Here is a 27,070-nt window from a genome sequence, read left to right as displayed (position 1 = left end):
AGAAATGATCAGTGAAAGTTTGCCGAAGAACGTCTAGACATGGCACCACCCGCGATGAGACTGGGGATAGCAGGTCCAGGTAGGCCCGTCAGGCTTATATCGAATTATATACCTCAATTTTTGCAGGTGTGATTATCGATCAGCTGATAGAATGACTCCGAGACTATTGCGGTATCTGTGTCCATTCTGCGTTGTTTCTCCCTTCCTTGGTGTGTATATCTGTACTTTTTCTGGTGAGACCTCCCTTCATTTTCCCGATTTCAACTGAAGGATCTTCATACTTTCTAGGGTACTCATGACGGTGATCGCTCGTTTATATGTGATTCGACACGGGGAGACCGAGTGGAACCGCGCGAGAATCATCCAAGGACAAGCTGATTCCAAGCTCAATGATCTAGGAGAAACACAGGCCGCTACGACTGGAGAAGCGTTGAAGGCGATCCAATTCGACAAAGCGTTCACGAGCGATCTGTCAAGAGCTTCCAAGGTGCGCATTTCAAGGTTTCTTGATCGTCAGAAGGTCGTTCATGTTATGTTGATGCAGACGGCTGAGATAATTCTGCAGCATCATCCCGATGTCGTCTTGGTGAAAGATCGAGCTCTGAGAGAGAGGGTGAGCATGTGTTGTTATTCCCTGGCGGCTCTTCTGATGTGGCGTCTCATAGTTCATGGGGAAGTTACAAGGAACCAAGGGACCAGCAAACAAAAGTGAACCTTCCCTTGAACCTGAGGAAGCGATGCTGGGGCGATCCGTTGGGTGGTACGACCGGGAGATTGTTCCCTACGTCTCCTCACTCGCGGACAATCCTGACGGAAGGACCCGGAACATCCTGGTGACGTCGCATGGATGGCTTATAAGTTCGTTCTTGAAGTCCATGATAGCGACGGGTGTGTTTGAGTGCGCCGAAGATCTGTTAGGATCTACACCAAAAATACCGAACGCTAGTTTATCGGTGGTGGAATATAGCATGGTTGGATCTGGATCGGACTCGGAGCGGAGGATTAGGGCTACGGTTGTGAAGTATGGGGATGCTTCGCATTTACAGGGGACGCAAATTCTAAGGGATAATGCGGATATGGATGCGCTGCGATCGTGATTATCTCGATGAGTTGATGTGTTTTCTATAGTTTTGTTATACCAACTTAGATGATAGACAGCATCTTACTTGGTGTCAGTCCACGTCCTATGGGAATGTATTTCTTACAGCCACTAGGCAAGGAGGAAAGTGAAAGTGTCGCGTGAACACACCAAGACCAATGGCTGAATCAATTACTGCCCTCGTGATGAAACCTATCTCACCCTCTCAGGCATCGTATATCTCACCGAGTTTTAGAGCTCTTGGGTTTCTCAGCGTAGCCAGCCTGTGATTGCGGTCCTTGTAAGCCTTCATTCACCGGTCGCCGCATAATAGCAAGGGGGTTATTGTAAAGCTGAATCTGGTATAAAGTCATTCCCATGAAGTCGACAAGGTCACGGCCCCCTCATTCTCAAGTTCACTGGATGCGTGAACAACTTCACTTACTGGTCTCTCTTTCACATATGCGGGGGAGCTGATGAGAAATTGTAGCGATTCTGGGAGGACTTGCGAGCAGGAAATTTGTTCTTTACCCAGTGCTTTGCTTGCAAGTACGCTGCTGTGGACCCAAGCACGCAATAATTAGAGCTGAGATTTACATTGGCTGTACATTTCAAATTGATTATCCTTTTTGAGCCAGGTCCCGCTTGTGAATTGCATGAGATTGCCATATATATACATAAATAGCCCGATAAATAAATCTTAAATATCTACTCTTCCGATATCTCTTCGAACCTCCCTTCCACAGTTCACTTTTCCCCACATTCCCAAACACCATGAAAGCTGTCGTTCTCGGTGCTGCAGGTATCGTATTACTTCATTGTCTTTGCGATTGTTCAGACCTCTTAATCGTCTATAGGTGGTATCGGCCAGCCGTTATCGCTTCTTCTCAAGGCCAACCCTGCTGTGACAGAGGTAAAGTGATCGGCATACATCCAGCTCAGATGCAGAATGACATATCTCATGCAGCTCGCTCTTTATGATATTGTAAACGCTCCTGGTGTGGCCGTGGACCTGTCTCATATCGCCACCCCTGCCAAAGTCGAAGGATACCTGCCTCCCGATGACGGCCTCAAGAAAGCACTGACTGGCGCTAATGTCGTCGTGATTCCCGCTGGTATTCCCAGAAAGCCTGGCGTGAGTTCTAGTGCATATCAGTCAAATCAAACGATGGCTCATGCGATTTCTTAGATGACTCGGTCGGTGTTGCTATTCGGGCCGTTATGTATCATTACTGATTTTTATGGCGCCATGTAGTGATGATTTGTTCAAGGTTAGCTCACTCAGCCATAATCGGTCTTCTAACCATTTATGCCCTCATAGATCAATGCTGGTATTGTCCGCGACCTCGCTACTGGCATTGCCACTACGGCCCCGAAGGCTTTCGTCCTTGTTATTTCCAACCCTGTTAACTCCACAGTTCCTATCGTCGCGGAGGTCTTTAAGAAGCATGGTGTCTTTGATCCCAAGAGGTAAGATCGTGATACGAACAGCATGACCGGCCCTAATAGGACCTAATCAGGATTTTCGGTGTAACAACGCTCGATGTCGTTCGCGCTTCGACTTTTGTTTCTGAAATTCTTGGTGATCGCTCGTTATCACCGTCAGTCTCAGTTCCTGTGGTCGGTGGCCACAGTGGTGTTACCGTCAGTTGTGCTTTGAATACTTGAGTTCAGGACCGACTAATACGACATTAGATTGTTCCCCTGCTCTCTCAATCTTCCCACCCTCTGCCATCATCCCTTGACGCCAGCGCCTTTGATGCCCTCATCAACCGCATCCAATTTGGTGGAGACGAGGTTGTCAAGGCCAAGGATGGTGCTGGCTCAGCAACTCTTTCCATGGCTTACGCAGGTGCTGAGTTCGCCGGGAAAGTTATCCGTGCCGTAAAAGGCGAAAAGGGAATCGTCGCCCCGACATTTGTCAACCTTGCTGCAGACAAGACGGGTGGAGACGCCCTCAAGAAGGAGCTTGGAAAGGACCTGGAGTATTTCTCTGCTCCGGTCGAACTTGGTGTAGGCCAACACAATGGTGCTGAACGTCTTTGATACTGATGATGTCCCAGGTTGATGGTGTCGCCAAGATCCGTGGTCTTGGTAAGATCACTGCTGCTGAGAAGGCGCTTGTCCAGGCTGCTCTTCCTGAGCTCGCCAGTAACATCGACAAGGTCCGTGTTTGTCTTATCCAAATCAACCTCATCTAAAGATGTCGATATTCCAGGGTGTTGCCTTCGTCGAGGCTCCCAAACTCTAAATTATGCTCTGGCGATGGTTGAGATCTGAGAAGTCAACCTGTATAAAATATTGTAGAAATCAAAGGGTTTGTAGAACGTAAAGCTAAAGCTATTGGAAGGTGTACAATGAAATCAGAGTTACTTGCGTATGGTCTTGGAGTCGGCTGCAATAAAGGATGACGAGACCCAACGTGGGCGCGACTGTCGACGTCGGACAAGCTCGTGGAGTCTACCGCGTAAGCTTGGATAAGGAGAGTTTAAGCACTACTCCAGGTGCGTTGAAGACCCCACGGGGGCTTTTACCAGCTTAGACCTCCAACAGACTATGGAACATGTTGGATTTCCTAAGCGATGAGGGCGCGCGGGACGTAACGTCGCGTTGATGTGGACTAGCGCTGATCGTAGCAGCGTTCTTGATCAGACTCGTAACCAGTCTGGACTACGTCTTTGATATTGTTAACTTCCCCACTCGACTTGTCCGTGGTATTCGTCGTCGCTATCATCTCCCCTGGCCGCCTTACACCTGGTAAGCCAGGCTGGTCACAAGCCTAGTTCTCGAATCTCGATGCGGTTCGCCCGCTTGCAGTGTTCATCGACATCTCTCGACTTGACAAATGTAAACTATAGAAATGGCATCGTGGGACTCACAAATGACTCACAACTTGCCAAGGGCCAGTCTTGGATCATTTTTGAGTCACAAAGATTCCGAAGAGCGATTTTGAATTACATGCAGAGGTCTTGTTCGAGGGTTTTGTTGATCCTGGAGCTGTGCACGGTTTTTGATGAGGAAGAACGAGATTGGCCTGGGCCCTGGGTCGACTTTTGGGATGACTTGAATTTTTCGCGAAGGACTTCGAATTCGTCTGCGTGATATCTATGCTGGGGGAGACGTTCTCGCGTGCAAAGGCGAGCCGGATGATTCGTTGATTCGGGGTTCGTGCTAAGATAGGTTTGGTAATCGATGAACATTGAAAGGCGCAGAAGAATTCATAAAACTCCGAGTCCTCGTCGGCCGAATTGAACCTCGGACATGTTCTGGCTTGACGTCCGTTTTCTCATGCGCTCCATTCTTCTTCTATGTTCAAGGTCTTGGTCGCAAGGGCTTCAAGGTCGTGTCGTTGTCTCTTCGCGGGAGCGGTGAACGGGCCGCCAGACTCTCGCTAATGAGAATATAGTGCGCACGTCCTGTCTTCCTTCTATATGGCCTGACTAGGGGAGATTAACACTGACCGATGCATATCCAGACGTTCGTTTATGAGTTTAATAAAGTTTTGCTTCGAGTTTTATCCGCTCATGCGTCCTTCGCTTACCTATCAAGACCTCTCGGTCACGGTTGGTGCTCACTCATGGAATAGTGGAGGTAAGTTAAATAACATAGTATCGTCTCGATTACAGAGGAGTACTGATTGGAGACCATATGAGATATGTGTACGTATCAAAGCATTCCTGGTGGAATTGTCAATTCCACACAATGAAACTTTGAGAGATGACAACTTGCCACTACGTTGTCATATCCTCAATTTCTCGTGCATGCAATATTCAACTCATTAAGTCGTGATTGTGTCGTCTTTATATTCACTTGGAGTGACCTTATCTGCTTCAGACTGGCTGACATGGGTGCCCAAAGTCATGTTCTTGCCCCTGTGTCTTGGCAACCTTCCTGTGTAGGCAACGTGGAACGACCAAGCGGCAAGAATGAGGACCATAATTCCAGTCAACAAGTCGGACGTGCTGGCATCGGGGTTTTTCCATGAGCGGAAGATAAGTCTCAATCCATTGCAGATGTTGAATGCGCCCATGCTAGCTAGAAGTGGAGGAACGTCGGCAGTCGCTCCTTTGGTTTAGCATGAACAACTCACCGAAACTGTGAGTGGAAAGCAGAACTGGTTAGCCTGCAGTTATTAACTTATCCAGCGCAGTACAGTACATACTATATTCTCCACGACCTGCCAAGTTTTTCGTTGCTTGGCTCCAAGCTCAAGGGCGCTTGTGCTTTAACATTCCACTCGGAGATAATGCTTCCCGCCCGCTTTGGTGCCACCAGTCGAACTATGCACCAACAGCATCCAAAAAAGAACACGGCTACGAAAATGACCGTCCTTGCCCCGAGTGTATAGAAAGCCGCATAGTCGGCAAATGGCTTCAGTGTTGGAATGGTAGAGCCAAGATGGGTAAAAATGACTGCAATGCTGACTCGCAATGTCTAGATCATCATAGTCAACAAGAAACCGACCAGTTACCTGATAGTATAGATGATCTGAGCGCTACCAAGCAGTAGTGGTCAGTTTGACACGACGCCTTTGCTTTCTATTATATGAGGGCTTACAGGAGAAAGATACCAGCGCCGATGACTTGGAACACTTTCCTGGCCGTCAGCTTCTCATTCAATGATGGAGGAGGTTCGGGCAAGTTTGACATGATGATGTTCAAACGCACTGATGAAGGTAGGGGGAGGTAAGAACGACTATAGCATAGCAGCGTGTTCAAACATAAATGATAGGACAACGGTCCGTTGATTTGAATGGGAATGCGCAAAACCCACGATGATCTCGGATGAGTCAGGTACATAGAACTCCGACCATCTGGCGTAGAGCGAGCCTTTACATGCTTTACACCTTCAACTTAGTTCAAGTTGCTGCACGTCGCGCTCAAGATGCAAATAGTTAATCCGGTTGCCGCTACGCGCTATATTTCACCTGTATGTCACCTATAATCAATGAGCTAACTCATTGATTTTTGATATATGTAGCCTCCGCACCACGGCAACCCTTTGGTCAGTATCATCCATGGGGATTCGTGGTATTTTCTTGCAGGCAGCGTCTGACTATTGCAAACTCGCTGCAGTATGGGGATTGTTTTCCTGTACCTCGCTCGTCGCTAGCCCGAAATTAAGTTCTATGCATTCTATGCTGGAGCATACGCAATGCTGATGGGCGCTTTTGGGCTGATTGCCTCAAGAAGCGTTTATCACAAGGCTCTTGCGAAGAGGAACGAGGCAACGAAACCCCAGTCGAGCACGGAAACTACGCCTGGCACCAATGAGACGGAGGGTGTTTGGGAGGATGAGAAGCTTCAAGGAGTCTCCGAGATTGCAGACTTGTTGGTCTGATTGATGCTTTGAACCTTTGCAGGCAAGTACTCCATAAGACTCGAAATTTCCAATGAGATATATATATCCTACCAGCAACTCTGAAGTTGGAATCCCTATACGTACTCTATTAGTAGGATTGCGCACAGTGCGATACAATCTACAAATACTCTTGAGCAAAGAAATGGTGATCAGAGCAAAAGGCCTACCGTCCATGCGCTGGTCTGTTGAATGAAAGCTCGGTTCAAAGATGGATCGGGGTTTGAAACCCAGCGGTCTTGAAATGTGGATCACCCTGTTGACGGTTCTCTACATGGTACCCGGGGTATACTCCATATATACAGGTTTGTTATCCTTGTGTGTTGGCTAGTAGGAGACTGATGTACACCAAATGGGTTCTTCATACAGATTCCCTTTGAGAAGTCGACCTTGTGTGCAAAGAATACTAGTAGTGATTCCGACCTTATGCAAGGAACATAGTATGAGAGTCTCTCCCATCATGTCTAAAGATGCTGCCATTAACAATGTACTATTTGCGAAGACTTCCGCATGCTCAGGTGAGTGCGTGTCCTTGAACTCCCTTGTATAAATGTTCACGTTGCTACCCCACCTCAGATGTACCAGTCACTCAGCTTAGCGGTGTCCCTCGCTCAAAAACCGAGCGATAATCACCACGATGCTAGCTGCATAACGACGATCACGGTGATGCGCCACAGGCTGCCGCAAGCTCGGATTAGTCCAGCATCGAACTCTCTGTAAATCGACCCTTGCATCATACCGACTACCGTATCACCAGCCTTCGACAAGTGTTGAGGTAACTCATTTATTGACAGTACGTAACAGTACAGAAGATGATTTAGGGATGCAATATGGTACCACGTATGTCCGCTTCACGGAAAGATAGCTTTTTTAATTTCTGACTGTTATACAGATGACAAAATCAACCGTTATGACGATGCTGTCCCGGATAAAGATGGAAGTGACGAAGATGAGCCTTGTGACGAGTTCAGCCGTGCCAGAGGTGAAGGCTCGGAAGAGGATCAAAACCAAGGAAATCAGGCACCGGCTTAAAGTCCTGGATTGGCATCAGACCCCGCGTGAGCCAGATGCATCATAATAATGTGTAGGTTCAACTACCTATCAGTTTAGCTTCTTGTGGATTGGCTCTCATTGTCATTTCATGTACTCGACTTGGAATGCAAATTGATTGAGCTCTGGTGCTCAAACACATGTACATCAAATCAGGGCATCTAGCTCTTTCATTGAAGTATAGTGCTAGATCTTCGCTACTACCCATAATATTGATGTTTCATCTATGTATACATATTCCACCATTGTCTGTCAAGGGGTTCCACCTACCTGCCATACCACTTACAATAGAGATTCAACACCAATGTATATTGAATAGACCAAGGGAATGTCCCGCGACAGAAAATACAGTCCTACTAGTTGAGCGCGTTGCGAACTCTACTAGACCCACACACACCAATTCAATCCACACCTCACTCCACAAACGACGACGAATAAGTCACAGAATAAGACGTCACACCGTACAGTCTGCAAATGACATATCAGCCATTGGAATAGACACGACGTCAGAGCCGTGTACAACACGCTGGTCCATCTGCCAAAGATGACGGTGCAAGCGCGTGGCAAGGACCGTAAGGATGATGTACTGGAAACTGTGTGTTTGGGTTATAGTCAGTATGAATGCGCAGCAGAATGTGGAGGTGCGTACTTATGCAAAATGGAGTAGTATGCATACTGGGTGAGCAGAAAATGAATAGCTCGATCATAAGAAGCATTTCAGAGATTCACGCACATGGAGGAGCAGCGGTGGGAGGATGTTCGCCACAGAGAACACTTGAGGAAGGAGAATTATCACGAATGAACACGAAATAACGGCCTAGCATGCGTGTGTTGACTCACAGAGACCACATGCATAGTAGAATATGTTATGTGTCAGAAGGACGATGTACAGATGCCGGCCTTGGGTACTCTGCCAGCTCTGTATGGCGCGTATGAGTGTGAGGGTAATGAGTCCTTGAGAGAGCGTCTGTCAACGCGCGTTTGTACATATATATGCTCTTGGTGGCCCACCGAGTTGAAACGCAGGAAGGAAAATAAACGATATGAAGAGCTGGAAACTACTCGAGCTCTGGTAGCAGCCTGTGATGCCAGGGATCGCGCTAGTCGCATCTGTGAAAGTGTACAGAGTATTGAATGGTAGTAAACAGGGGTAAGGTCAAAGGGCGTACATGTTACGGGGACAGTAGTGGCGAAGACAACTTGAAGACTCATGGACACTACAATAAATGTCTGGCTGATACATCTACAACTAGCTTGGGTGTAGTGAGCGCACGGGGGACTCACGAGAAACGTGGATATCATGGCTGCGAGGACGATTCTATTCTTGTTCCAGAGCGCATATGTTCTGAGAATGAAGAAGCCTGAATGAATCAGATCAAGAATACACATATCTTGCAGAGGACGTACATTCGGAACAAATGACCGATATTGTGCCGAAACCTGTGAGAGGAAAGAGGGACGTACATACATTGATGTACCATGCACGTACCTGAGCAAATATTGACCAACACACGGCATTTCTGGTAAAGTCATGCAATAAGTGTCATTCATCTGTCCGTAAGTGCTCACCGCATGTTCACATACATCTGGGTTCTCGTTCGGGATAAAGCTCACTGAAGAACAACGTGTCAATTAATCATCAGGACGATGTATGCTGGAGCTGAACGCACGATATAGATTTGTGGTGAGAAGTAGAAAGGGGACATATCGTGTAACGATATAAATGGCTTTTACCTTGGTGCAGCGCGACCGAAGCAGGAACGTCCACTATGAACAGCATATTATTAACGCCGAGACCGAGGCGTGTCGCGATACAAGTTTATTACCTCTTCATGAAGTGTACAAGCATATTCATATGTCTGGATAAGCGACTTCAACAGTTACTAGACAGGAATAGATCGGGGAAAGCCCACCCAGAATGTAGCTATAGATGCTGAATTGTCACGTTAGAAACACGAATGAAGAAGTCTAGACAGTAAGTACGCACTGGATGTGAACTGATGGATTGTCCATTATTATCTGCCCTCGTATCGAGAGGAAAGCGACACACCGCAAAGAACTGCAAACTTCTCGCTGCTGCAATATCGTCAGGCGAATACTCCATCTGCATTAATGGGTTCAAGAGGTAAAAACGAGTTTCACGCAGCTGACATCCTCTGACATCATGCCATTCTCATCTCTTATAAATGAGCCATCAAGATGGGACTCGGAGCGCCTGTATTGGGAACACCATTTGGCTTGGTGTAATGGAGCGTTTCATTAGTCAGTGGGCCTGCATTAGATAAATTGCCGCATCACTGCCGCAATGCTCCAGGCAGCCTGATTTCATGTACGGTATCTGAACGACAAAAATATTAATTCATCTTCATCTTGTCGTCAACATTTACATTGCTTTTACATGATATGAAATTAGTATGGTAACATCAAGAAGAAGAAAAACAGGTTTGGCTGAGAGCAAGTGGAAGGAGTATATACGAGCGGATCGAGGGGAGCGAGCGAATGTCATTTATTATTCAAACATAACGTAGGTCATGTAATGACACGATACAATGTCCACCTGGAAAGAGAGGTTATCAAAATATTCGAATAAATAGTTGTGTCCACGAATCACAAAGTCCGTATAAGATACCAAGGAGCTTTGTCTCCCCTAACAAGTTGGATGATAACCACTAGTGGCGGCATAGGAGAGATAATCTGCTAGGTTGGAATACGGGATAGTGCGTGTATCGCAGAAACCGGTCCATGCGCTGATGATAGCCCAGAACTCGATGACATAGTCAACGCTTAAAAACAATGTTAAGAGTCATGTTCTCTGAAAATCTCGGATAACTCACGAGGTAGGATAGGGCCCATTGTTCGTGCTTTTCTGGGCCGACTCTGCGCCAAAAGGTCCGCCGTACCAGGTCCATGTGCCGGTCTGTAGATATGAAAATTCGTCATTGACACTACAATCAGAGAAATAACACACCAAGCCTGCGTAGTATGCATCAATTGCGTTCTGTTGAGTCATCGATGCTGCTCCGCCCGTCATATTATAAAACACCGCTTCGGAAAGCGTTGCCTGTTGACTAGTCTTCGGGGTTGGGGAGATATAATAGGGGTATTCATGTTGCAGCAGGACATCAGTGTTGCTCCACGCGTAGCAGAAACTCGCCAGAACGCAGTATTCATTTTGGAAAAGGCCCCCGGTCACCCAAAACTGACATTGGGCGACCATTTCGGCGCATGACCCATTGTCTGTTATCGGTTGAGGGACACATGGGATGGTTGCCGCCGCTGCAGTAGCATCACACGATGCGACTGCGGGGCACACTCCAGGAACAGATGAATATTCCAGCCAGTCCTAGAAGATATGTGAGTAGAGATGTAATCGCACAGAAGCGATGAGTACACACGGCGAGGTTTGTATAAGGAATGTTTTCAGTGGCGCAGAAACCGGTCCAAGCAGCGATGGTCAGCCATTGATCAATAATGTACGAGACACTGCAAATAATGTAGTTGAGAACTCGAAGCCCCAGTATAAAGACTTACTCATCAGGATAGGTGCCGCCGGGAGTAATGGAAATTTGGTAATAATACGCATCAATGTAGTTTTGTTGCGTCATGTATGAATTCCCATTTGACATGGCATAGAAAACCTGTAATACCACTAGATCAGCAAAGTTCACGAAAAATATGACTGATTCGAACAGATTCAGTCAGCCGTGGTTGGGTCGCAGGCGCTTGGGATTCAGTGAGGACTTGCGCAGGATTCTCAACACCTTGTAAGCATGTAGTTAGGAGGAAACATGACGCGTAGTTGTAAAAGTTGTTAAGATCGACCGTGGTTGCGTTACAGCTGTTTCTGAGCGAGAGGCAAGAGATGGTAGTGGGTCCATCCTGCCTTGCAACGAGTGACGAGGGAAGGGCAGAAGCGAGGCCTACGAGACCAAGATAAAGGATAGATATTAGTCCGTTCATGGTTACTAGGCAGAGACAGCAAGAGGAAGGACAGACGTCAGAATCACAATGATGCTAGACAATTGACAAACGGGTACCCTCAAGATACTTTATAGGTAAGAGATTCGGTGAAACATCCATACCACATGTGTCCGTGCCTGGGGCGGGTTGTTGACCCGACGACCCCGCATTGAAAAGCCATCACGAGCGAATGCAGGAGTCACTGGACAGTCAATATTCCACCACGACGGTCATGCAACCCGCCTCGGATGCGATTTCGGGACACTGGCATCGCAACGCCTGACTGCCTGTGAAAGTCAGAGTTTGGACGCGCTTTCAAGTTGTGGGGGCTGGGTTCGAGCGTTTGGAGGTAATGATTCCAAAAGCAAGTACCTGTCATGATGTGCTTATGGGAGCCAAGTGGACGGTCTTGAGGGACGCATAATGATGCGATCAAGATCCGTGTCCATTCAACGGGTTTGCATAACATAGCCCGCGTGCCATCTCGCGGAGAGTCTTAGTGAAGATATGGTTTCATATGGCGGCATGAGATGACCGGCAGCGAGGAATAACTTGGAGAGTGACAAGTCCGTTCGTGAGCGAGTACGATGGACTTTGATTCAGCTTGTGAACGAAATTAGTTCTCTTAAGTGCGTTTGGTCCGGCTGAATCCAGACTCCAGCTGAGTCCACCGGCTACGATATGCTGTCACGTGCACACCATGGACTTAGCAAGCTGCAACTCCGAGTCAACTTCAAGCTTCAAGTCCAACGCCGTGGACTCGTATGAAGCATATTGGTAACGTTCACTACCCGCTTCTACGTCCTAGGAGCAGATATTGAACGCTGTTAATGCATTATTGAGGATTACGATGAGATGACTCGATAGTCATCGTCTGGTACTGGGAGCAAAACAAAACCGAACATAGGCTACTGCAGCATCGTCTGACCCAGGATTCCAGATATCCATATCGTACACCTGGATCCCATTGAATTCAACGCTAACATCGATGCATCATATATATATCAACTACAAAGCACACACAGCTAACTAGCCAGGCAATAACAAGACACAGTACACAGCATACAGATCACAGAAGAACGAAATCAGCCACCATAAATGATAAATCAGAGAACCATCATAAGTCAAACGCCATAAATCAGGGATCAAAGAAATATAAGAGAGGGAAATAAAGGTATGAGAGGGAAAGGAGGCTGGGCGTACAATGAGAACGCGATGCAATAATGCTGCAGTACCATGAAACAGTGCAGATGCGTGAGGGAGGGTATCATCTAAATATGACTGCGACGTTAAACGTCAGATCACTTGGTGTACCAAGATTCAAGAGAAAATATGTAAGCAGGTTTGTCCGAGAGCGAGCGAGCAAGTGGGAGAATGAATATATGCGAGCGGGGGATTAATTTGGTGTGCAGGGGCGGGGCTAGGTCTAAGTTCTGCGGGGTTGTGTTGAAACGAGGTGGGGGTGTGTTGGGGCGCAGCGAGTCTATGCAGGCACAGCCCTCCTCGGCTTCTTTAACCCACCAGCACTCGCGTTCTCCTTCTCATCAACTTCACTAGGCACGCTCGAACTAACACTGACCCTCCTCGCACCAGTACCGATGGGCGTCTTCAAGTTCGATTCTACAGAACTCGTCGACACCCTCCGCGTCGTCACGCCTAGCCCAAGCCCACTGGGTCTCGGAGTCGCGCCTGATTTGCCAAGCGACGACGGTGCGCGGGATGTAGATGAAGTTAGGGATGCGCGGGTGAGAGGTGTGGGAGTTGCAAGAGACGAACGAGGCTTGGGAGCTGGAGGACCCATTTTGCCTGGGGCGTTGGCGTTGATACGGACGCTACGGGTGAGAGCGCTGAGACTCGCCCGGGGCGCTAAAGAAGGGGTATCCGATTTCCCATCTTTCGATGCGTCTGACATGGATGAAGGAGGCCGCGAGGATAAAGAAGGCGTTCCCGCCATCGACTCGCGCCTTATAGCCCTGCTCGGAACAGGCGTCGGTGTAGAAGCAGTTTTCAAGGAAATCTTCCTCTTGATCTGTACATCCCACATGAGATATGAAACCAAAAATATCAAGGGGGACTCACGAGTTCAAGTTCTTGCTGCTTCGAGTCAAGAGCGATATTAAGCCCATTAACATCCTCCCGATCCCTCTCTCGCTCCTTGCGCAACTGCACAATAGTAACCTCGCGTGCAGCACTCGTCTGCTGCATCTCATGCACTGTCCTCCTCAACCTCGCAACTTCATCCATCAACGACCCCACGCGCTCTTTGCTGTTCACCAGCATGATATCGCTCTCCGCCCGCTCCCGAAGCGCCACTTCAAGCTGCGTGCGCAAGTCTTTTTCTTGCGTTTGAAGATCTTGGAGGGCGCGCGTCTGGGAAGAGAAAGCACGAGAATGCTCGACTTTGAGAGTGGCGAGTTCTTCGCGGAGGGATTCGGCTTCGTCTGTGTGTGAGAGGAGGGTGGTGGTAAGGTTTGAGATGGAGGCGTCGCGCTCTTTGATATTGGTTTCGAGGCGGGAGATGTTTTCGTGGGCAAAGGTGAGTTCGGCTGTCAGCGATGTGATGTGGGTTTCGTGCTGGGAGGTGTTAGCAAGTAAATGAAACGAGTGATCGGGACGGCGTACCTCTTCAGTGGTTCGGAGGAGCTCTGATTCGAGGTCGGCGCGCTGGTTCTCGCCTACACTCCATTCTTCTTCCATGTTCAGGAGCTTGGTTTCGAGAGCTTCCAGGTCGGTTTTGAGGGCTTCGGTTTCGTTCTGGAGGTCTTCGATATTGCTGTGAAGTTCAGCGGATTCTTGGTGGGCTGCGTCGAGGTCATTGTGCGCGATTTCGATGGCGTTGGCGTGTTCTGATTGAATATGCTCCAGGTCAGAAGTCATGCGCTGGACTGCGTCGGAGAGGGCGTTCTTGTCCACTTGGAGAGCCTTGTGCGCATCGACCATTCGCATCCGTTCTTCTGCCCATGCGAGTTCGATGGTCTCATGCCTCACTCGTTCCTCCTCACTTGCCACGACGAGAGCTTCCTCAGCCATTGAAGACCTTGCAGAATGGTGATCCATCTGCTCTTTAGCCTCGCGCATCCCATCACGCAAGACGCGTTCTGCATCATCCCGGCCTTTTATCTCCTCACGTAGTTTGTCAAGTTCTGCGTCTTTCTCATGGAGCTGATCGCGTAGGTGAGCGGTATCTGCGTGGTCCTGCAATGCCTCCTTTTCGCGCTCAAGCTGTGATATTTGACGATGGAGCATGCGGAGGGCTTCTCCGCTTGCTTCGTCCATGACGCTGCGCTCGAGGCTTTCTTGTCTGGAGGTATCGACTTCTTCTTCGAGGGTGCGACACATGCGCTCGAGTTCACTTGCTTTCTTTTTCCAGCTGCGCAAGACATTTCTGCTCTTTTCTTTTTCCTTTTCGGCTACTTCTGCGCGTTGGGTGAGAGCTTGAACGAGTTCGTCTCTCGCTCCCAGATCAATCTCGTACTGTGCGCAGAGTTCTTGTGAGAGCGCTAGTTGGGTACGGAGGTTCCATATGATGTCTTCGTCTTTGGAAGCTGTGCGGGAGTGGGTTGGTTGGGGAGGGGTAGGCGGGATTATTGTTCCTGGAGTGTAATAGGTTGTGGCATTTGCGCGGAATGGGTCTGGTGGTTCTGGAGCGAGTACGAGTGAAGGACCTGAGGTGTCGTTGATCTCAGTTTCTGGTGCGTGTTTTCTAAGCATTGTTTGGAAGACAGTGTCGCTGAGTGCGCGGGAGCGGCTTCGTATGGGAGGGGGAGGGGATGTTGGGGGGATATTTATCTCATCTGAGAATGTAGAGGTTGTGGGGGATATGGCGAATGAAGGGTCGATGATGATTTCCGATATGGCTCTGAAGGGAGTTGAAGATTGAGGGAATGCCTCAGGTAATTCGATTGCTGTGTCTAGGATTGGTGGGATTTCGATTCCAGGACCCAAGTTGAATAGATTGGAAGTGTCTTGTTCTGCAAATACCTCCATTGCAGATGGACGAGCTACGCGTGCGAGCCGGTCTGCGAAAGTGATTGGCGAAGGTTCGGATGTCGAAGCTGAAGCGTCTGGGCTGATGGGTTTGTATGCATCGCGAGAGAAGAAACGGACGTTTTGGCCTGTTCCTGGTGTCTTTGGATCGCGGAGAATGGAACGTACGCTGCCTAGGTCGAGGGAGGGACGACTTGATTCGCGAACTGTATCTGATGAACCACGAGTGAGAGACACTTGCGAGCCTGTTGAACTGGTCAGAATATGAACCAATGGAATTGAAAAGACTGACTGTTTGATCTCAAGTGAAGATGTGATCTGACTTTCTTTGGTAGACCGAATTTCTTGGAAGATGGTTGTTCGTGAAATACGGACAGGTTTGGATGTTGCTCATAGACTCTTGATAGAACATCTGTTTGTAGGTCTTGGTCGACGTCCTTGTTCGGCTTGAGCGCGCTGCTTATTTTCGACCACATCGATGGCGACGACGTCGAGCTTCTCTTGGTTCAATTCGAACAACACTTGGTTCATTTTGAACGCGTGATCACATGACTTTTAATAAATCACGTGAATTGTGGATGTGGACACGGCCTAACCCCGTCATAAGCGGCACACGACGACGACGACGGCGTTATTAATTAGACAACAAGCTCGACGACGACGACAGTGATGGGGTCACCTAAACTTCCAGTTCTTCTACTTCCTCATCCATTAATACTACTACCAACTGCTCGACTTACGCTTCCCATCAGTCGTTCGCTCGCCGACGCTATTATCTCACACTTGGATGATTCTGATGCAGTTCTCGCTGCATTACCACTTCCTGCTCCTGACTCACCTTCCGAAGTTACATACGGAACTGCTGCAAGAGTAGTGCGTCTTGTAAGACCAAGAAACCTTACTCAGCAATATCTACTTTCCCTCCACGGCGTCGCGCGCGTTCGTCTCCCTTCTCCAATTCAAATAGACCAATTAGAGTGTCTTCCTATTCACAATGTCGTCTATCCTTCTTCTGAAGGCACGCCTTCAAGAGACACAGTCGAATCATTCAAAGACGCTGCTCTCATCCTCCTCGATCGTCTTGCAAAGGACTCTCTCCAGCAACAACGAAAGGACGACTGGCTAAGAGTAGCTGCAATAGTAGAGGATATTTCAGAACAACGTGCGGCTTGGATGGCAGACGTCCTCGTAGCCGCTGTATCACCCCAATACCCAGACAAACTCGGTCAGTGGCTTTCGTTTCTCTCACCTGCATTTATTAACACTTTTGTATTAGCATTCCTGGCTGCTGCGGACGTAGAGGACCGTCTCCGTCGCGCTACAGAACTCTTCGTCAAACAGTCTTCTATTCAAGAAGTCTCAAAGAAGATCGCATCAGCTGTAGACGAGTCCCTTTCCCGCCAACAAAAGGAATACTTTCTCCGTCAACAATTAGCAGCAATTCAACGCGAGCTACATAGTTTACACAGCTCTCCTGCTACTGCCGGTCCCGGCTTCGGTACGGGTGGTGCTATAAGCGAGTTGGACGACGACGACCAGGCAGATGCAGATGACCTCGCTGATTTACGCCGCAAGATTGAAGCCCTAGACGTTGGTTCAGAGGAACGCAAAGTCGGCGTCCGCGAGTGGCGCAGGTTGAAGAGGATTCCTCAGGGAAGCGTCGAGAATGGTGTCATTCGCTCATACGTGAGTCCAGTCACCGTATCAAGGACCTCTACTCAGCGTAGTACAGCTGGAATGGCTTACGTCCGTGCCATGGCCATCAAACACCACTACTACCCCTCTTGATGTTTTCAAGGACCACAGTTTCCTCACCAGAGCACGGTAGGTCGCGCCTGAACACTATGTTCTCCTCTCACTCTTTATTAGCGCACAGCTGGACGCAGACCATTACGGCCTCGACCAGATAAAACGCAGACTCATGGAATATCTTGCAGTCGTGCGTTTGCGCGCCATCGCAGATGCAGCTCAGACTCAGGGGAATAATCCCGCAACGGATGCTTCCCCTGTCGCTGTATCCACCCCACCAACGAAGAACAAGGGCGTAAAGGGACCAATACTCTTGTGGGTCCATCTGTACATCATGCATATATCCGTCGAATAGTCCACAGGTTTGTCGGTCCCCCCGGAACAGGAAAAACATCTCTTGGACAATCAATTGCAAAGGCTCTGAGAAGACCATTCCAGCGGATATCACTAGGCGGCGTTCGGGACGAAGCAGAGATCCGGTCCGTATCCTCTCATTTCATCTTTGCTCGAAAGCTTAGTTCGATTTGATTAACAGTGGACACCGGAGAACATACGTGGCATCCGGACCAGGCTCTATCGTCCAAGCTCTCCGCAAAGCTGGCAGAAATGATCCCGTAATCTTATTGTAAGCTTCTCTGCACATGGCGAGGGATAGTTTTTGACGTTCAACGAACAGGGACGAAGTGGATAAAGTGGGACACAGTAATTTCCACGGCGATCCTGCTGCCGCCCTTCTTGAGGTTCTCGATCCTGAACAAAACCATTCCTTCAACGTTCGTTTCTTTTTTTTTTGCGGTGGATTTGACTAACGAATGATGGTGCAGGATCATTATATCAATGTACCTATAGACCTCAGTCAGGTGCTTTTCATATGCACGTCCAACACTCTAGATACGATATCTGCGCCTTTGCTCGACCGATGTGAGGTGGTTGAACTATCAGGTAAGTCCCCCTGCTTCCACCCACCATTACCACCGCCACCGCCACCATATCAAAACTAACGCACGCCTTCCAAGGATACACCTACGACGAGAAAATGCATATCGCCAAACGCTTCCTCCTCCCAAAGCAAATCCGCGCCAACGGGCTATCAGATTCCCAATTAACATTGACCGACGACGCGTTGTTGCATGTTGCCACGATGTATACGCGCGAAGCGGGCGTTAGGAGTCTGGAGCGTGCGATTGGTGCTGTTGTCAGGTTTAAGGCTGTGGAATGGGCTGAGTGGCTTGACGCGGGGAGTGGTAGTGCGGCGGGAGGGGAGGGGAACGCGAAGCAGATCGGGGATGTGGACGAGAACGAGAAAGGGGACAGGAACAATAACAATAACGAGAACGAGAAAGAATGGCGGGCAACCGTAGAACCCCACGAACTCGAAAAGATCCTTGGTATACCCCGCTGGGACACCGAAGAGCGCGACCGTGAAGAAAAACGGGGCGTCGTATACGGGCTCGTAGTCACCGGTATGGGCGAGGGGGGTATCCTACCCGTCGAAAGCACCGCTGTTCCAGGGGTGGGGAGGTTGAAGCTTACGGGGAGCTTGGGAGACGTGATTAAGGAAAGTGGGGAAATTGCGTTGAGCTGGGTAAAGACGCATGCTTTTGAGTTGGGGATCACGGCTGGGAGGGGGGTTGATCCCCTGAAGGTTCCGGATGTGATTGATGTGCATTTGCATTTGCCTGCTGGGGCGCAGAAGAAGGATGGGCCGAGTGCGGGGATTGCTATGGTGCGTTTTGCCTTTTTGTCCTGTTTTTTTTTGGGGAGCGCTGAGTGAGGTGCGGCTAGATATGTGCGTTTGTGTCTCTTTTGAGCGGGGCGTGTGTTCCGAAGGATATTGCTATGACGGGAGAGGTACACACCCTGAGATACTACACGCGAAGTCTGTCCTGATTTCTGTTTAGATCACGCTTCGTGGGCGGGTGACACCCGTAGGCGGAATTCGAATGAAAGTGCTCGGTGCGCACCGCGCACAGATCCGCAAGGTGATCCTACCGTGGGCGAACCGCAAAGATGTGGAACATGACGTGGCTCTGGAGGTCCGTCGGGAGATGCAATTTTTCTTTGTGAGGACTATCGATGAGGCTCTTGAAGCTGCGTTTGGGCGTGGTGCGTTAGGATGGAGGAGGGAGAGTACCGTGTTGTTGGAGAGTCGACTTTGAGTCATATCCTGTTTGTATCGCTTTAGATTCGTTGTGTCTTCGTCTTTGGTTGCTTTCTTTCGATTTCGATCTTATCGCTATGTATGTATTCCTTGTACTCATCTTGTATTACACAAATGAACGATGCCTCTGATTCTGATTACTCGAAGGAATGATAACTAATTGTGGAATAGGAAGAGGATTCGGTAAGGGATACAAAAGGCGAGGGGCGCAAAACGGTTGATGTAAAACAGACTCTTGCTTGCGACACCTCCAGCAACGAGAGCTTTTGAGTTCGTTGGAGAAACAAAGAACAGAAAGATACCAGTAATACCGTCTTCTATACATGCAGATGCAAAAATGATATCCATGTGCCTCCTTCAGATGGCGATTGAATTGACGGGATGATGTAAAACAAAGTGATAGAGAGAATTAGAGAGAATGAGAGATAGATTCGCGTGCAAGGGATGAGATGTGTGTAGAGTGGGAGGGGCCGTCTATGCGGTCGCGCGTTTGATCATCTGGGGGGAACGTTAGTGTCGGTTTTATTGAGACATAGACGATATAGGCACTCACTTCCCGAGCCCACCGCAGCGTCTTCTTCGTGTCTTGCTGCATACCGCGTTTACTGCGGAATTCGTGTGCAATCCATTCTTCGAGCAGGTGTTCTTTGATCTGGCCGTTGGGGAAACAGTCTGCGAGGTCGCCGATGAGGCCAAATGAGAGTTTCACGACGGAGTCAGATCTTTCGTCATCAGCTAAACATTGGTGGACGAGCTCGAGGATGCTGGGCACGTGAGGGAGTAGTGCGGGTGCTAGGGACGATTGTGAGTGGCAAGATGAGTACAAATGGAAGACGCAAACCTTTCTCAGTGTTCTTGAACCCAGTGACGACGCCGGTGTATGCCTCTAGGATTCCTTCCCTTAGTTGAGCGACATAGTCCATGAGATCAAAGTCGAGCTAGCAAGCACCAGTCAAGATTTGACAGGCCCAAAAGTCCATAAACCAGCTTACGGGGTTTGGTTGCACAGAACCCGCCTGTCTCAGTACGTCCATAGTCGTATTCAAATAAGGATCAAACGCAGGTCCTATAGCGAGTGCGATATCGCCAAAGCACGATAGTATTGATATCTTGACATTGCGGTTAAGAACGTTGCTCTGCAGGTTCTCGAGTAAAACGTTCATGAACGCGCCTGCGTACTGGGCGCTCTGATCGCCAAGTGCACGTGAGATATCCCCGATTATGCCGACGGCGACCATACACAGCTGGGTGTCTTCGTGTGTTTTGAGGGCAGGATACAAGAATGGCAGGAAGGCTTGAATGTATGGTGCAAATCCGGCTTCCAGTGCTGGCGAAGAACCTCGATATCAGGGTGGACGCGATCGGAGGGGAAACGTACCGGCAGCTAGAGATCCTACAACCAGGAAAGCGTCTTCAAGCACTGTCGACGTCTTTCCTGCTCCTTGGATAAGCTGGAGAATGAGGGTCATGATGCGATCTGCCATCGGTTGAATACCCGAGCTGAGCCTCCGAATAACGCTCTGTGTATCTATGAGCTACAACGTGACAAAACGAACGCAATGGCTTACGATGACAACGCTGCAGAGATTGCTCTGCAGCTCATTCCAGTTATTACGGTCGTCAACGCCGACGATCTGGTTCTAAAAACGGACATGAGATGCAACCCAAAGTAATGCCGTCAGAAAACGCACCTGCATATTGAGAAGTTGTTCCATTCTCTGCAAAATTGCAATGACGGTGTTTTGCACAACAGCAATACAGTCAATAGTCGAATGGGAGACATAGGATGTGATGGCTTCGTATGCGGATGTTCGGAAGTTGGATTCGTTTGCGGTGCTATAAACAACATCAGAGTGGATATCAATCACGTGAACATAAAAGGACTGACGTTTCGGTAACCCTCAGAAGGGCGCTTACTATGCCCTCAAAGTATGGGGAGAGCGGACTCTCAGGAGCGGAGGTAATATGATCATCGAGGTAGATTCCGATCTGATCGGCGAGGTTCATGAGCGCCCAACAGCAGTTGGTCACTATGCGCGGGCGATCCGAAAGACCGTTGACGAGCGCCGAAATAAGAGGATGAAGGTGTATGTCGGGCTTGATCGTTACAATTAGAAGATCACAAATTCGTCCGAGCGTCCACGCTGTGGTATCTTTCACATGGAGATTCTCGTCGTTCATCATGCCGATCAGGAGGGGAAGCGCTTGGTTGACGAGAGGGGTGAGAACTTGGGGATCAGGACCGTCCAGAATGGAGCCAAACGTCATTACGGCTGCTTCGCGCTGGTGCCAGTCTTGAGCTTTGATGTGTGCCTCGATGAAAGGGATGACAGCGGGAACAATAGCATCCGCGACAGCTTGGGCCATGTAGTTGAGACAAGTGCCTGCGCTCATGGCAAGGTTCCATTCTCCTTCGTCGGCGTCTTCGTCTTGTTGTGTCAGGAGATTAAGAAGGACCGGGATTACTTCTGGCAGGGCAACCTTGGCAAAATGCTTGGATTCCAGTTCAGGTGGCTCGTCGTATTCGGCAGCCTGGGGAGACACCATGATTGGTTTGGACAGTAAATGTGGATGGCGCGTACCTCTCGTGCCTCGTGGGCAAGCTCAATCTCTTCCTCACATACGGTGGTCCAGAACTCCACGGCCTGCAGTGCGACTCGTTCATCAGAATGCTTCATGCCCATGACAGTAAGCTGGAAGTATGTTCCGTCAGGAGGACTCGGGGGAGAATAAACAAGTGGTCCTACGCCGAACAAGGCTTGTTCCATATAAAATGCCATCTTGTCGTAGTACAACGCCATGATCTTGACTAAACACTCGAAAGCGCCGACTTGAACTGATACTGACGGGTTCTGGGTAGCTTCGCAGACGACTTGCATGATGTAGTTTCGCTCTCCCTGGTACGCGTCAGCAAACAAACGCGAGAGAAATGAGAGATGAGTACTTCTCGGTCGAAATTGTCCCGCACGAACTCCAAGGAGTTAAACAGGGCATGGACTGCGGCAAGCTGAACTTCTGACGATGGCTCCTCCTTGCGAGCGCCATGGATGACAGCGGTCAAAATCTCGTTGGACCTCACTGCCAAGACCTCCGGTTTCTGTAGGGCTAGATGAGGAAAGACAGTGGAGCGGCACAAAAGTAGGCGTACTATAGTTTCGCAGATATAACCAATAGCTTGCAAGGTGGCGATCTTCAAATTTGTGTCATCAGACGTGTTGATAAAACCGAGAAGGATTTCGACGAGATCTGGCCATTGACCAACAGGCAACTCTACTGCTGCGATGGCAGAAACGACTTGGGCTGCGACTGCGCCTGCTCTTGGTTGAGGAGATGCAAGAGTTAAAAGGGAAGCTTCCTTGATTTTCTGCCTAGCATCGACATCGAGGGCCATCCATCTTGCAGAGTACTCGTCCTGCCTTGTTGCATCCTATAGAAGATGGTTTGAATGTGATGGCAGGTGAGGATTCACGCGTTTACGTACACGAGCAGAGAGAGCATTTTTGAGTGCAAGACCAGCAGCATTGCGTGTATGAATTTGAGAATTCTCGTTGCGTAGCTCATCTGATAACATCAACATGTACACTGGCTATTGAAAGGAGTGAGCACGGTAAAGGCCAAGGATGATTGAACATACGTAGTTCTCCCTAGAAGCGCTCTCAAGTTGCTGAGTGGCAGTTTGACGCGTTGCAGCATCTTTGAAAGGGAGATATTGACTTTTTTGAATGAGGAATGACTGACAAGATGCTTACCTGGAGATAGGGTATTAGCAAGGAGTGCGCTGGCGTTCATGATGGCAGCGTGACAAGTCGTTTAAAAGAGAGATGGGATTTTGATCAGCTTTAACGTCGAGAGTGATGAAGAAACCCTTGGCGGCTTTTCAATTTTTGTGTTTTGTTGTCTACAACCTGCAAACAGTCCAAGCTAGCTCAAGGCCTGTGCTATCACTTTCAATGGCAGATCGCGTACGATTCAATGTCTTTTTTTCACTTAATCAATCTCATTCAATAACAGGGTCGTGCTCCAGCTAGAGGCCCTAGAGGTGGTCCTCCACCTCGTGGTAGACCAATTCCACCTTCATCTGATGTAAAGTGAGTCACTTTCTTCATTTTCAGTGGCTCCTCATGTTGGAAAGACTCAAGTAAAGGCAAGCGGGAAGCCATCCTCGACTTGTCCAAGTACGTCAATGAGAGAATAAGGGTTAAATTCACTGGCGGAAGAGAAGGTAAGCTAGTCCATTCACATAATCGATCATCGTCTCATATTCATTCAGTCACTGGAATCCTCAAGGGTTATGATCAATTGCTCAATCTCGTCCTTGACGAGGTCGAAGAACAGATTAATGGTGCTGTCATCAGCACTCCTCTTTTACACACAACTGACAGTCGCTCTACAGAGCCAGAACCTCAATCCCGTATGTTGAACCTCGTAGTCCTTCGGGGACCCACCATCACTCTCCTCAGTCCTGTAGACGGCTCAGAAGAAATTGCGAACCCTTTCGTAGCTCAGGAGTAGATTCCTCTTCAGTTGTCCATGTATCCCTCTACTGTTTGTACAACTAAATGTGACCGCTCGTAAGCAAATAGGAGATTTGGGTCTTGGTATGGTCAAAGCGAAGGCTATGTAAGCACGTGTAAGTAATGTCTACCGATCGATCCAAGCCTCGCGCTATCGCAAAGCATCATCAGGTGTCAGATCTACCGTTACTGGATCCGCACGAATGCGTCTCAGCCGAGGAGCAACCATCTTGAACGTGTTGTATCGTGTAAACTCATCAACTGCATGCTGGTGCTGGTGCTGGTGCTGGTGCACAAGAGTCGGTGAAGGAGACGGTGAGCAACTTCCCGATGTCGGCGAAGATGAATCACTTCCAGGCTCGCATAACATCCCCATACGTCCATGCATGTTATTGCGCAGCGGCGAATGTGGCGGCGAACCTGAAGGATGTCGTGATATAAGTTGGACGCGGGAGGTGATTGTGGCAGTGGAGGGCGTATGTGTGTGTGAATGTGAGAATGGCGCCTGAGAGAGTGGTGACGATGAACCGTCTCTGGATATATCGATTGTAGCGGTATTGTTAGCGGTTTGGTCAAGATAGCTTCGCATGTAAAATGGCACATTAGATAACAGGTGAGATGGTGCAGGTGCGGGTAACGGGTATGCGGGAAATCGCGGCGGCGTGCCCGTGGTTTCATAGAATACAGTGTTGGTCGAAGCAGACATGTCAGGAACATGCAAGCGGGAGGATGTTGAAATTGACGGTCCGATTGTGGGAGTATATGCAATGGATGTGGCAGAAGGCCACGAAAAAACGATTAGACTTGCCATTTGGAGGGCCAGAGTGTGAACGACGAAGGAGCTCAGCTTTGTAAGCAATTAGGGTGGCCTCATTCGTGGCCTGTGGAACCACTTTGTTGTCACTAGGACGCGAAGATCTCGAGGGCACCCTGCCTCGGATCCCGGGTCCAACAGCAGACGTCGGGGATTCGATATAGGACGTAGATGCTAAGGGAGTTGCACGTGATCCTTCAGTAAAAGATTGAACGGATTGCACTTCATCGGACTCGGTAGCATCTGATCGACGCTCTTCATCGCTGAGGAGTTCAGAACGTTCAGGAGATGATGTTGTCTTCCCAGCCTCCCGCGCCATTGTCGAAGACGTTGCCAGTGCAAGACCTTGGTCAAGCTGATCTTCAAATATGGCGTGGTGGGCAGCCGGAGCCTCTGGTGGGGGCGGGCTAGTCCACTGGGTCCTTCTTGGTGCCATGTGCTCGGGTGGGGTACGAGACGGAACACAGCTATCGCCCGAATGTCGATTTTCAGGCTCAAAGAACTCAGGTTGGGGTGAAAGTCGCTCAGCCGGTGCACCCTTGGGTCTCATGGAGTTGCTCCCAACGGTGTATGGCGTCTGAGGAGGAAAGGAGAGGCGGGGCGGGACGAAGACAGATGGAGGTGATGTCGTTTGCGGGTCTTCACCTTTCTCTTCACACAGTTGAGCAAGTGCAACAAGGGCGCGAGGGCGCATTGCAAGGATCCTAGACGCGCGCATGAATTCTCCACGAATCTAGCGCCATCGATAAGCAAAGTTACGGTATACTGAAAACTAACATACCTGATAAAGCCCTTCTTTTGTTACACATCGGGCAACGTTGAAGTCGATCTCAAACGGATCCTGTTGAACGGGGAACTTGAGACCAATCAAAGACAAGTATCACTGTTCGCGTACCTCTATACAAAACCGATTTCGCTCTCTGGAGTCATTATATCGGCCGGCTGCCAGCTGCATAGCCCATCAACACGTAAAAGCACGCAAGGATGCTCAGCTACTTGCCTCGTTTTGCCATCCCTTGCTCTCCTTCTTCAATAAGCCTCCTCGAATGGAAGCAACGCCTGTATTGTAGGTAAAATCACGAGAATAATATCGGAAGAAATCAATCAACCTGTTTACAGATCAATCCAGCTTCTAAAACACGAAGCGATTGAGCAATGACTCACAAATCAGCCACACTATCGGTATTAGATGAATGCCATCGCTGGCGTAGAAGTTCTATGTCGTCAAAAAACCTGCAGCGTGGAGTTAGGGACGCCTCGAGGTGATGATAGCCAAGACCGACCAAGTATTATGCCCCCCAATGTGGGTGTCCTCCTGAAACCAGTTAATTTCAGGAAGGATATGTAAGAATGGTTTGCACACCTGAGAAATCGGTCGTAGAGGAGGCATTTGCTGTAAATTTGGTAGTACAGGCGGATTCTTCACGTGTATGAGGAAATATATGACAAGTAAAACGTAGCCGTAAGACGATAGTGTCCCCTGGTACGGAGAATTGATGTTTCTGCTCGAAACAATGAGAAAACGCGAAAACATCGAATAATTTGAGATCCCTACCTCCGCTTGCTCCATACTTTGACTATCATAGAGCCGTTGAATCATCGAAGAATGTTGATAATCCGTGATTGAACTCACGGAAGAGCACTAGTGTCCGCACACGTGTGGGATCGATCATAGCGTAGCACATGAGCAGCCTTGTATTCTCCAGGGCGAGTCTATTCTCAAAACCGATATCGCAAGCGATACCATGTGGTAGTCCAGGAGATGGATCTAAGGAGAGCTTGACGATCGGTATACGTGCATGAGGTAGTGGTTTGACGTGAAACTTGGTTTCTGGTAGCACGGTAAATGAACGTCGACACGTATTTCCAGTGTCAACTAACCGCGTTCTAGGAGGTCGCCAAGCATCGTAACCAGGTCTGATGCAGACAGACGCTCGTCGGAATCGATGAGACAGCATAGATCCATATCTATAGTAAACTGTAGCCTTTACGAGCAAGAGACAAGCTATTCCAAGCTCACCTGAGTTGCGAAGGCTAAAGCCGTTCGCCGTGCTTCCGAATGATAGCAGTCGGCTGTCAGGTTCGATTGTGCGAATCAACCTCTCAAGGAGTTTCCTGACATCTTCCTTTACAGCCATCTCTTCTTGGGCTGGAAGAAGTCGAATCACGAAGTCGAAAAGGGCTTGTGACAGTTCAACCACGAAGAAACGGTGTTTGGAAGCATGTCTCCGTTGTGAACTATAGGGACTAGACTGGACACTGGATGAACTCTGCGCCATGCTGGAAACCGAAAGCTGTAAGACTTTGTGGAACTGCTCTGGTGGGCGACAGAGACAAGCCCTTGTGCGCCTGGGGAGATGGGAATGGCTTCCACAACAATTGACCTTGAAGAACGTGAT

The 27,070-nt window shown here is 49.0% G+C and overlaps 10 protein-coding genes across 10 annotated transcripts; 4 read left to right on the top strand and 6 right to left on the bottom strand.

Moving 5' to 3' along the window:
- Positions 1-295: 295 nt before the first annotated feature.
- On the top strand, positions 296-1,097 carry DEU56DRAFT_918241 (phosphoglycerate mutase-like protein; the record flags this gene model as incomplete). The annotated part of the gene is made up of 3 exons (XM_041358091.1): positions 296-487; positions 545-613; positions 666-1,097. 3 exons carry the CDS (start codon positions 296-298, stop codon positions 1,095-1,097), a joined length of 693 nt encoding a protein of 230 aa, XP_041202821.1.
- A 683-nt stretch (positions 1,098-1,780) lies between these two features.
- Positions 1,781-3,467, top strand: DEU56DRAFT_834401 (lactate/malate dehydrogenase). Its single transcript, XM_041354707.1, has 10 exons — positions 1,781-1,880; positions 1,936-1,991; positions 2,046-2,213; positions 2,247-2,253; positions 2,333-2,349; positions 2,400-2,548; positions 2,599-2,722; positions 2,774-3,091; positions 3,142-3,243; positions 3,297-3,467. Exons 1-10 carry the CDS (start codon positions 1,853-1,855, stop codon positions 3,327-3,329), a joined length of 1,002 nt encoding a protein of 333 aa, XP_041202820.1. The 5' UTR covers positions 1,781-1,852; the 3' UTR covers positions 3,330-3,467.
- A 1,256-nt stretch (positions 3,468-4,723) lies between these two features.
- DEU56DRAFT_97013 (uncharacterized protein) lies at positions 4,724-6,069 on the bottom strand. The gene is made up of 5 exons (XM_041359421.1): positions 5,636-6,069; positions 5,550-5,573; positions 5,241-5,498; positions 5,169-5,173; positions 4,724-5,113 (listed from the first exon to the last, which is right to left on the bottom strand). Exons 1-5 carry the CDS (start codon positions 5,875-5,877, stop codon positions 4,857-4,859), a joined length of 786 nt encoding a protein of 261 aa, XP_041202819.1. The 5' UTR covers positions 5,878-6,069; the 3' UTR covers positions 4,724-4,856.
- Positions 6,070-7,797: 1,728 nt separating this feature from the next.
- DEU56DRAFT_96895 (uncharacterized protein) lies at positions 7,798-9,712 on the bottom strand. The gene is made up of 15 exons (XM_041359404.1): positions 9,537-9,712; positions 9,474-9,483; positions 9,400-9,419; positions 9,313-9,345; positions 9,157-9,253; positions 9,071-9,099; positions 8,976-9,006; positions 8,894-8,926; positions 8,771-8,847; positions 8,656-8,716; positions 8,498-8,596; positions 8,327-8,440; positions 8,220-8,260; positions 8,136-8,161; positions 7,798-8,079 (listed from the first exon to the last, which is right to left on the bottom strand). The coding sequence occupies exons 1-15, from the start codon at positions 9,594-9,596 to the stop codon at positions 7,941-7,943; spliced, it is 870 nt and encodes a 289-aa protein (XP_041202818.1). The 5' UTR covers positions 9,597-9,712; the 3' UTR covers positions 7,798-7,940.
- A 105-nt stretch (positions 9,713-9,817) lies between these two features.
- Positions 9,818-11,446, bottom strand: DEU56DRAFT_927502 (uncharacterized protein; the record flags this gene model as incomplete). The annotated part of the gene is made up of 6 exons (XM_041358617.1): positions 9,818-10,269; positions 10,321-10,403; positions 10,455-10,829; positions 10,882-10,969; positions 11,018-11,124; positions 11,177-11,446. The coding sequence occupies 6 exons, from the start codon at positions 11,444-11,446 to the stop codon at positions 10,134-10,136; spliced, it is 1,059 nt and encodes a 352-aa protein (XP_041202817.1). The 3' UTR covers positions 9,818-10,133.
- Positions 11,447-12,929: 1,483 nt separating this feature from the next.
- On the bottom strand, positions 12,930-15,909 carry DEU56DRAFT_760718 (uncharacterized protein; the record flags this gene model as incomplete). Its single annotated transcript, XM_041350462.1, has 4 exons — positions 12,930-13,475; positions 13,526-14,020; positions 14,069-15,678; positions 15,726-15,909. 4 exons carry the CDS (start codon positions 15,907-15,909, stop codon positions 12,930-12,932), a joined length of 2,835 nt encoding a protein of 944 aa, XP_041202816.1.
- A 135-nt stretch (positions 15,910-16,044) lies between these two features.
- Positions 16,045-19,458, top strand: DEU56DRAFT_834353 (ATP-dependent protease La). Its single transcript, XM_041354706.1, has 11 exons — positions 16,045-16,658; positions 16,710-17,119; positions 17,166-17,257; positions 17,303-17,497; positions 17,545-17,661; positions 17,718-17,807; positions 17,859-17,955; positions 18,007-18,124; positions 18,199-18,908; positions 18,968-19,033; positions 19,084-19,458. The coding sequence occupies exons 1-11, from the start codon at positions 16,103-16,105 to the stop codon at positions 19,339-19,341; spliced, it is 2,709 nt and encodes a 902-aa protein (XP_041202815.1). The 5' UTR covers positions 16,045-16,102; the 3' UTR covers positions 19,342-19,458.
- On the bottom strand, positions 19,459-23,221 carry DEU56DRAFT_834351 (armadillo-type protein). Its single transcript, XM_041354705.1, has 15 exons — positions 23,093-23,221; positions 22,978-23,036; positions 22,825-22,929; positions 22,492-22,770; positions 22,288-22,440; positions 22,091-22,240; positions 21,926-22,036; positions 21,232-21,875; positions 21,035-21,179; positions 20,912-20,983; positions 20,722-20,863; positions 20,336-20,670; positions 20,185-20,281; positions 19,897-20,135; positions 19,459-19,841 (listed from the first exon to the last, which is right to left on the bottom strand). Exons 1-15 carry the CDS (start codon positions 23,130-23,132, stop codon positions 19,818-19,820), a joined length of 2,595 nt encoding a protein of 864 aa, XP_041202814.1. The 5' UTR covers positions 23,133-23,221; the 3' UTR covers positions 19,459-19,817.
- A 72-nt stretch (positions 23,222-23,293) lies between these two features.
- DEU56DRAFT_760715 (U6 snRNA-associated Sm-like protein LSm7) lies at positions 23,294-23,855 on the top strand (the record flags this gene model as incomplete). Its single annotated transcript, XM_041350461.1, has 4 exons — positions 23,294-23,305; positions 23,355-23,431; positions 23,456-23,565; positions 23,614-23,855. The coding sequence occupies 4 exons, from the start codon at positions 23,294-23,296 to the stop codon at positions 23,853-23,855; spliced, it is 441 nt and encodes a 146-aa protein (XP_041202813.1).
- A 153-nt stretch (positions 23,856-24,008) lies between these two features.
- DEU56DRAFT_984341 (uncharacterized protein) lies at positions 24,009-27,066 on the bottom strand (the record flags this gene model as incomplete). The annotated part of the gene is made up of 12 exons (XM_041359993.1): positions 26,692-27,066; positions 26,553-26,639; positions 26,305-26,502; positions 26,227-26,248; positions 26,035-26,173; positions 25,955-25,986; positions 25,836-25,904; positions 25,672-25,780; positions 25,567-25,620; positions 25,453-25,512; positions 24,751-25,404; positions 24,009-24,704 (listed from the first exon to the last, which is right to left on the bottom strand). Exons 1-12 carry the CDS (start codon positions 26,948-26,950, stop codon positions 24,009-24,011), a joined length of 2,379 nt encoding a protein of 792 aa, XP_041202812.1. The 5' UTR covers positions 26,951-27,066.
- Positions 27,067-27,070: the final 4 nt, after the last annotated feature.

The sequence above is a fragment of the Suillus clintonianus genome (genome assembly GCF_016758775.1).
Source record: "Suillus clintonianus strain FC179 chromosome Unknown DEU56scaffold_127, whole genome shotgun sequence".
NCBI classification, from domain to species: Eukaryota; Fungi; Basidiomycota; class Agaricomycetes; order Boletales; family Suillaceae; genus Suillus; species Suillus clintonianus.
This window is presented reverse-complemented; position numbering and strand designations above follow the sequence as displayed.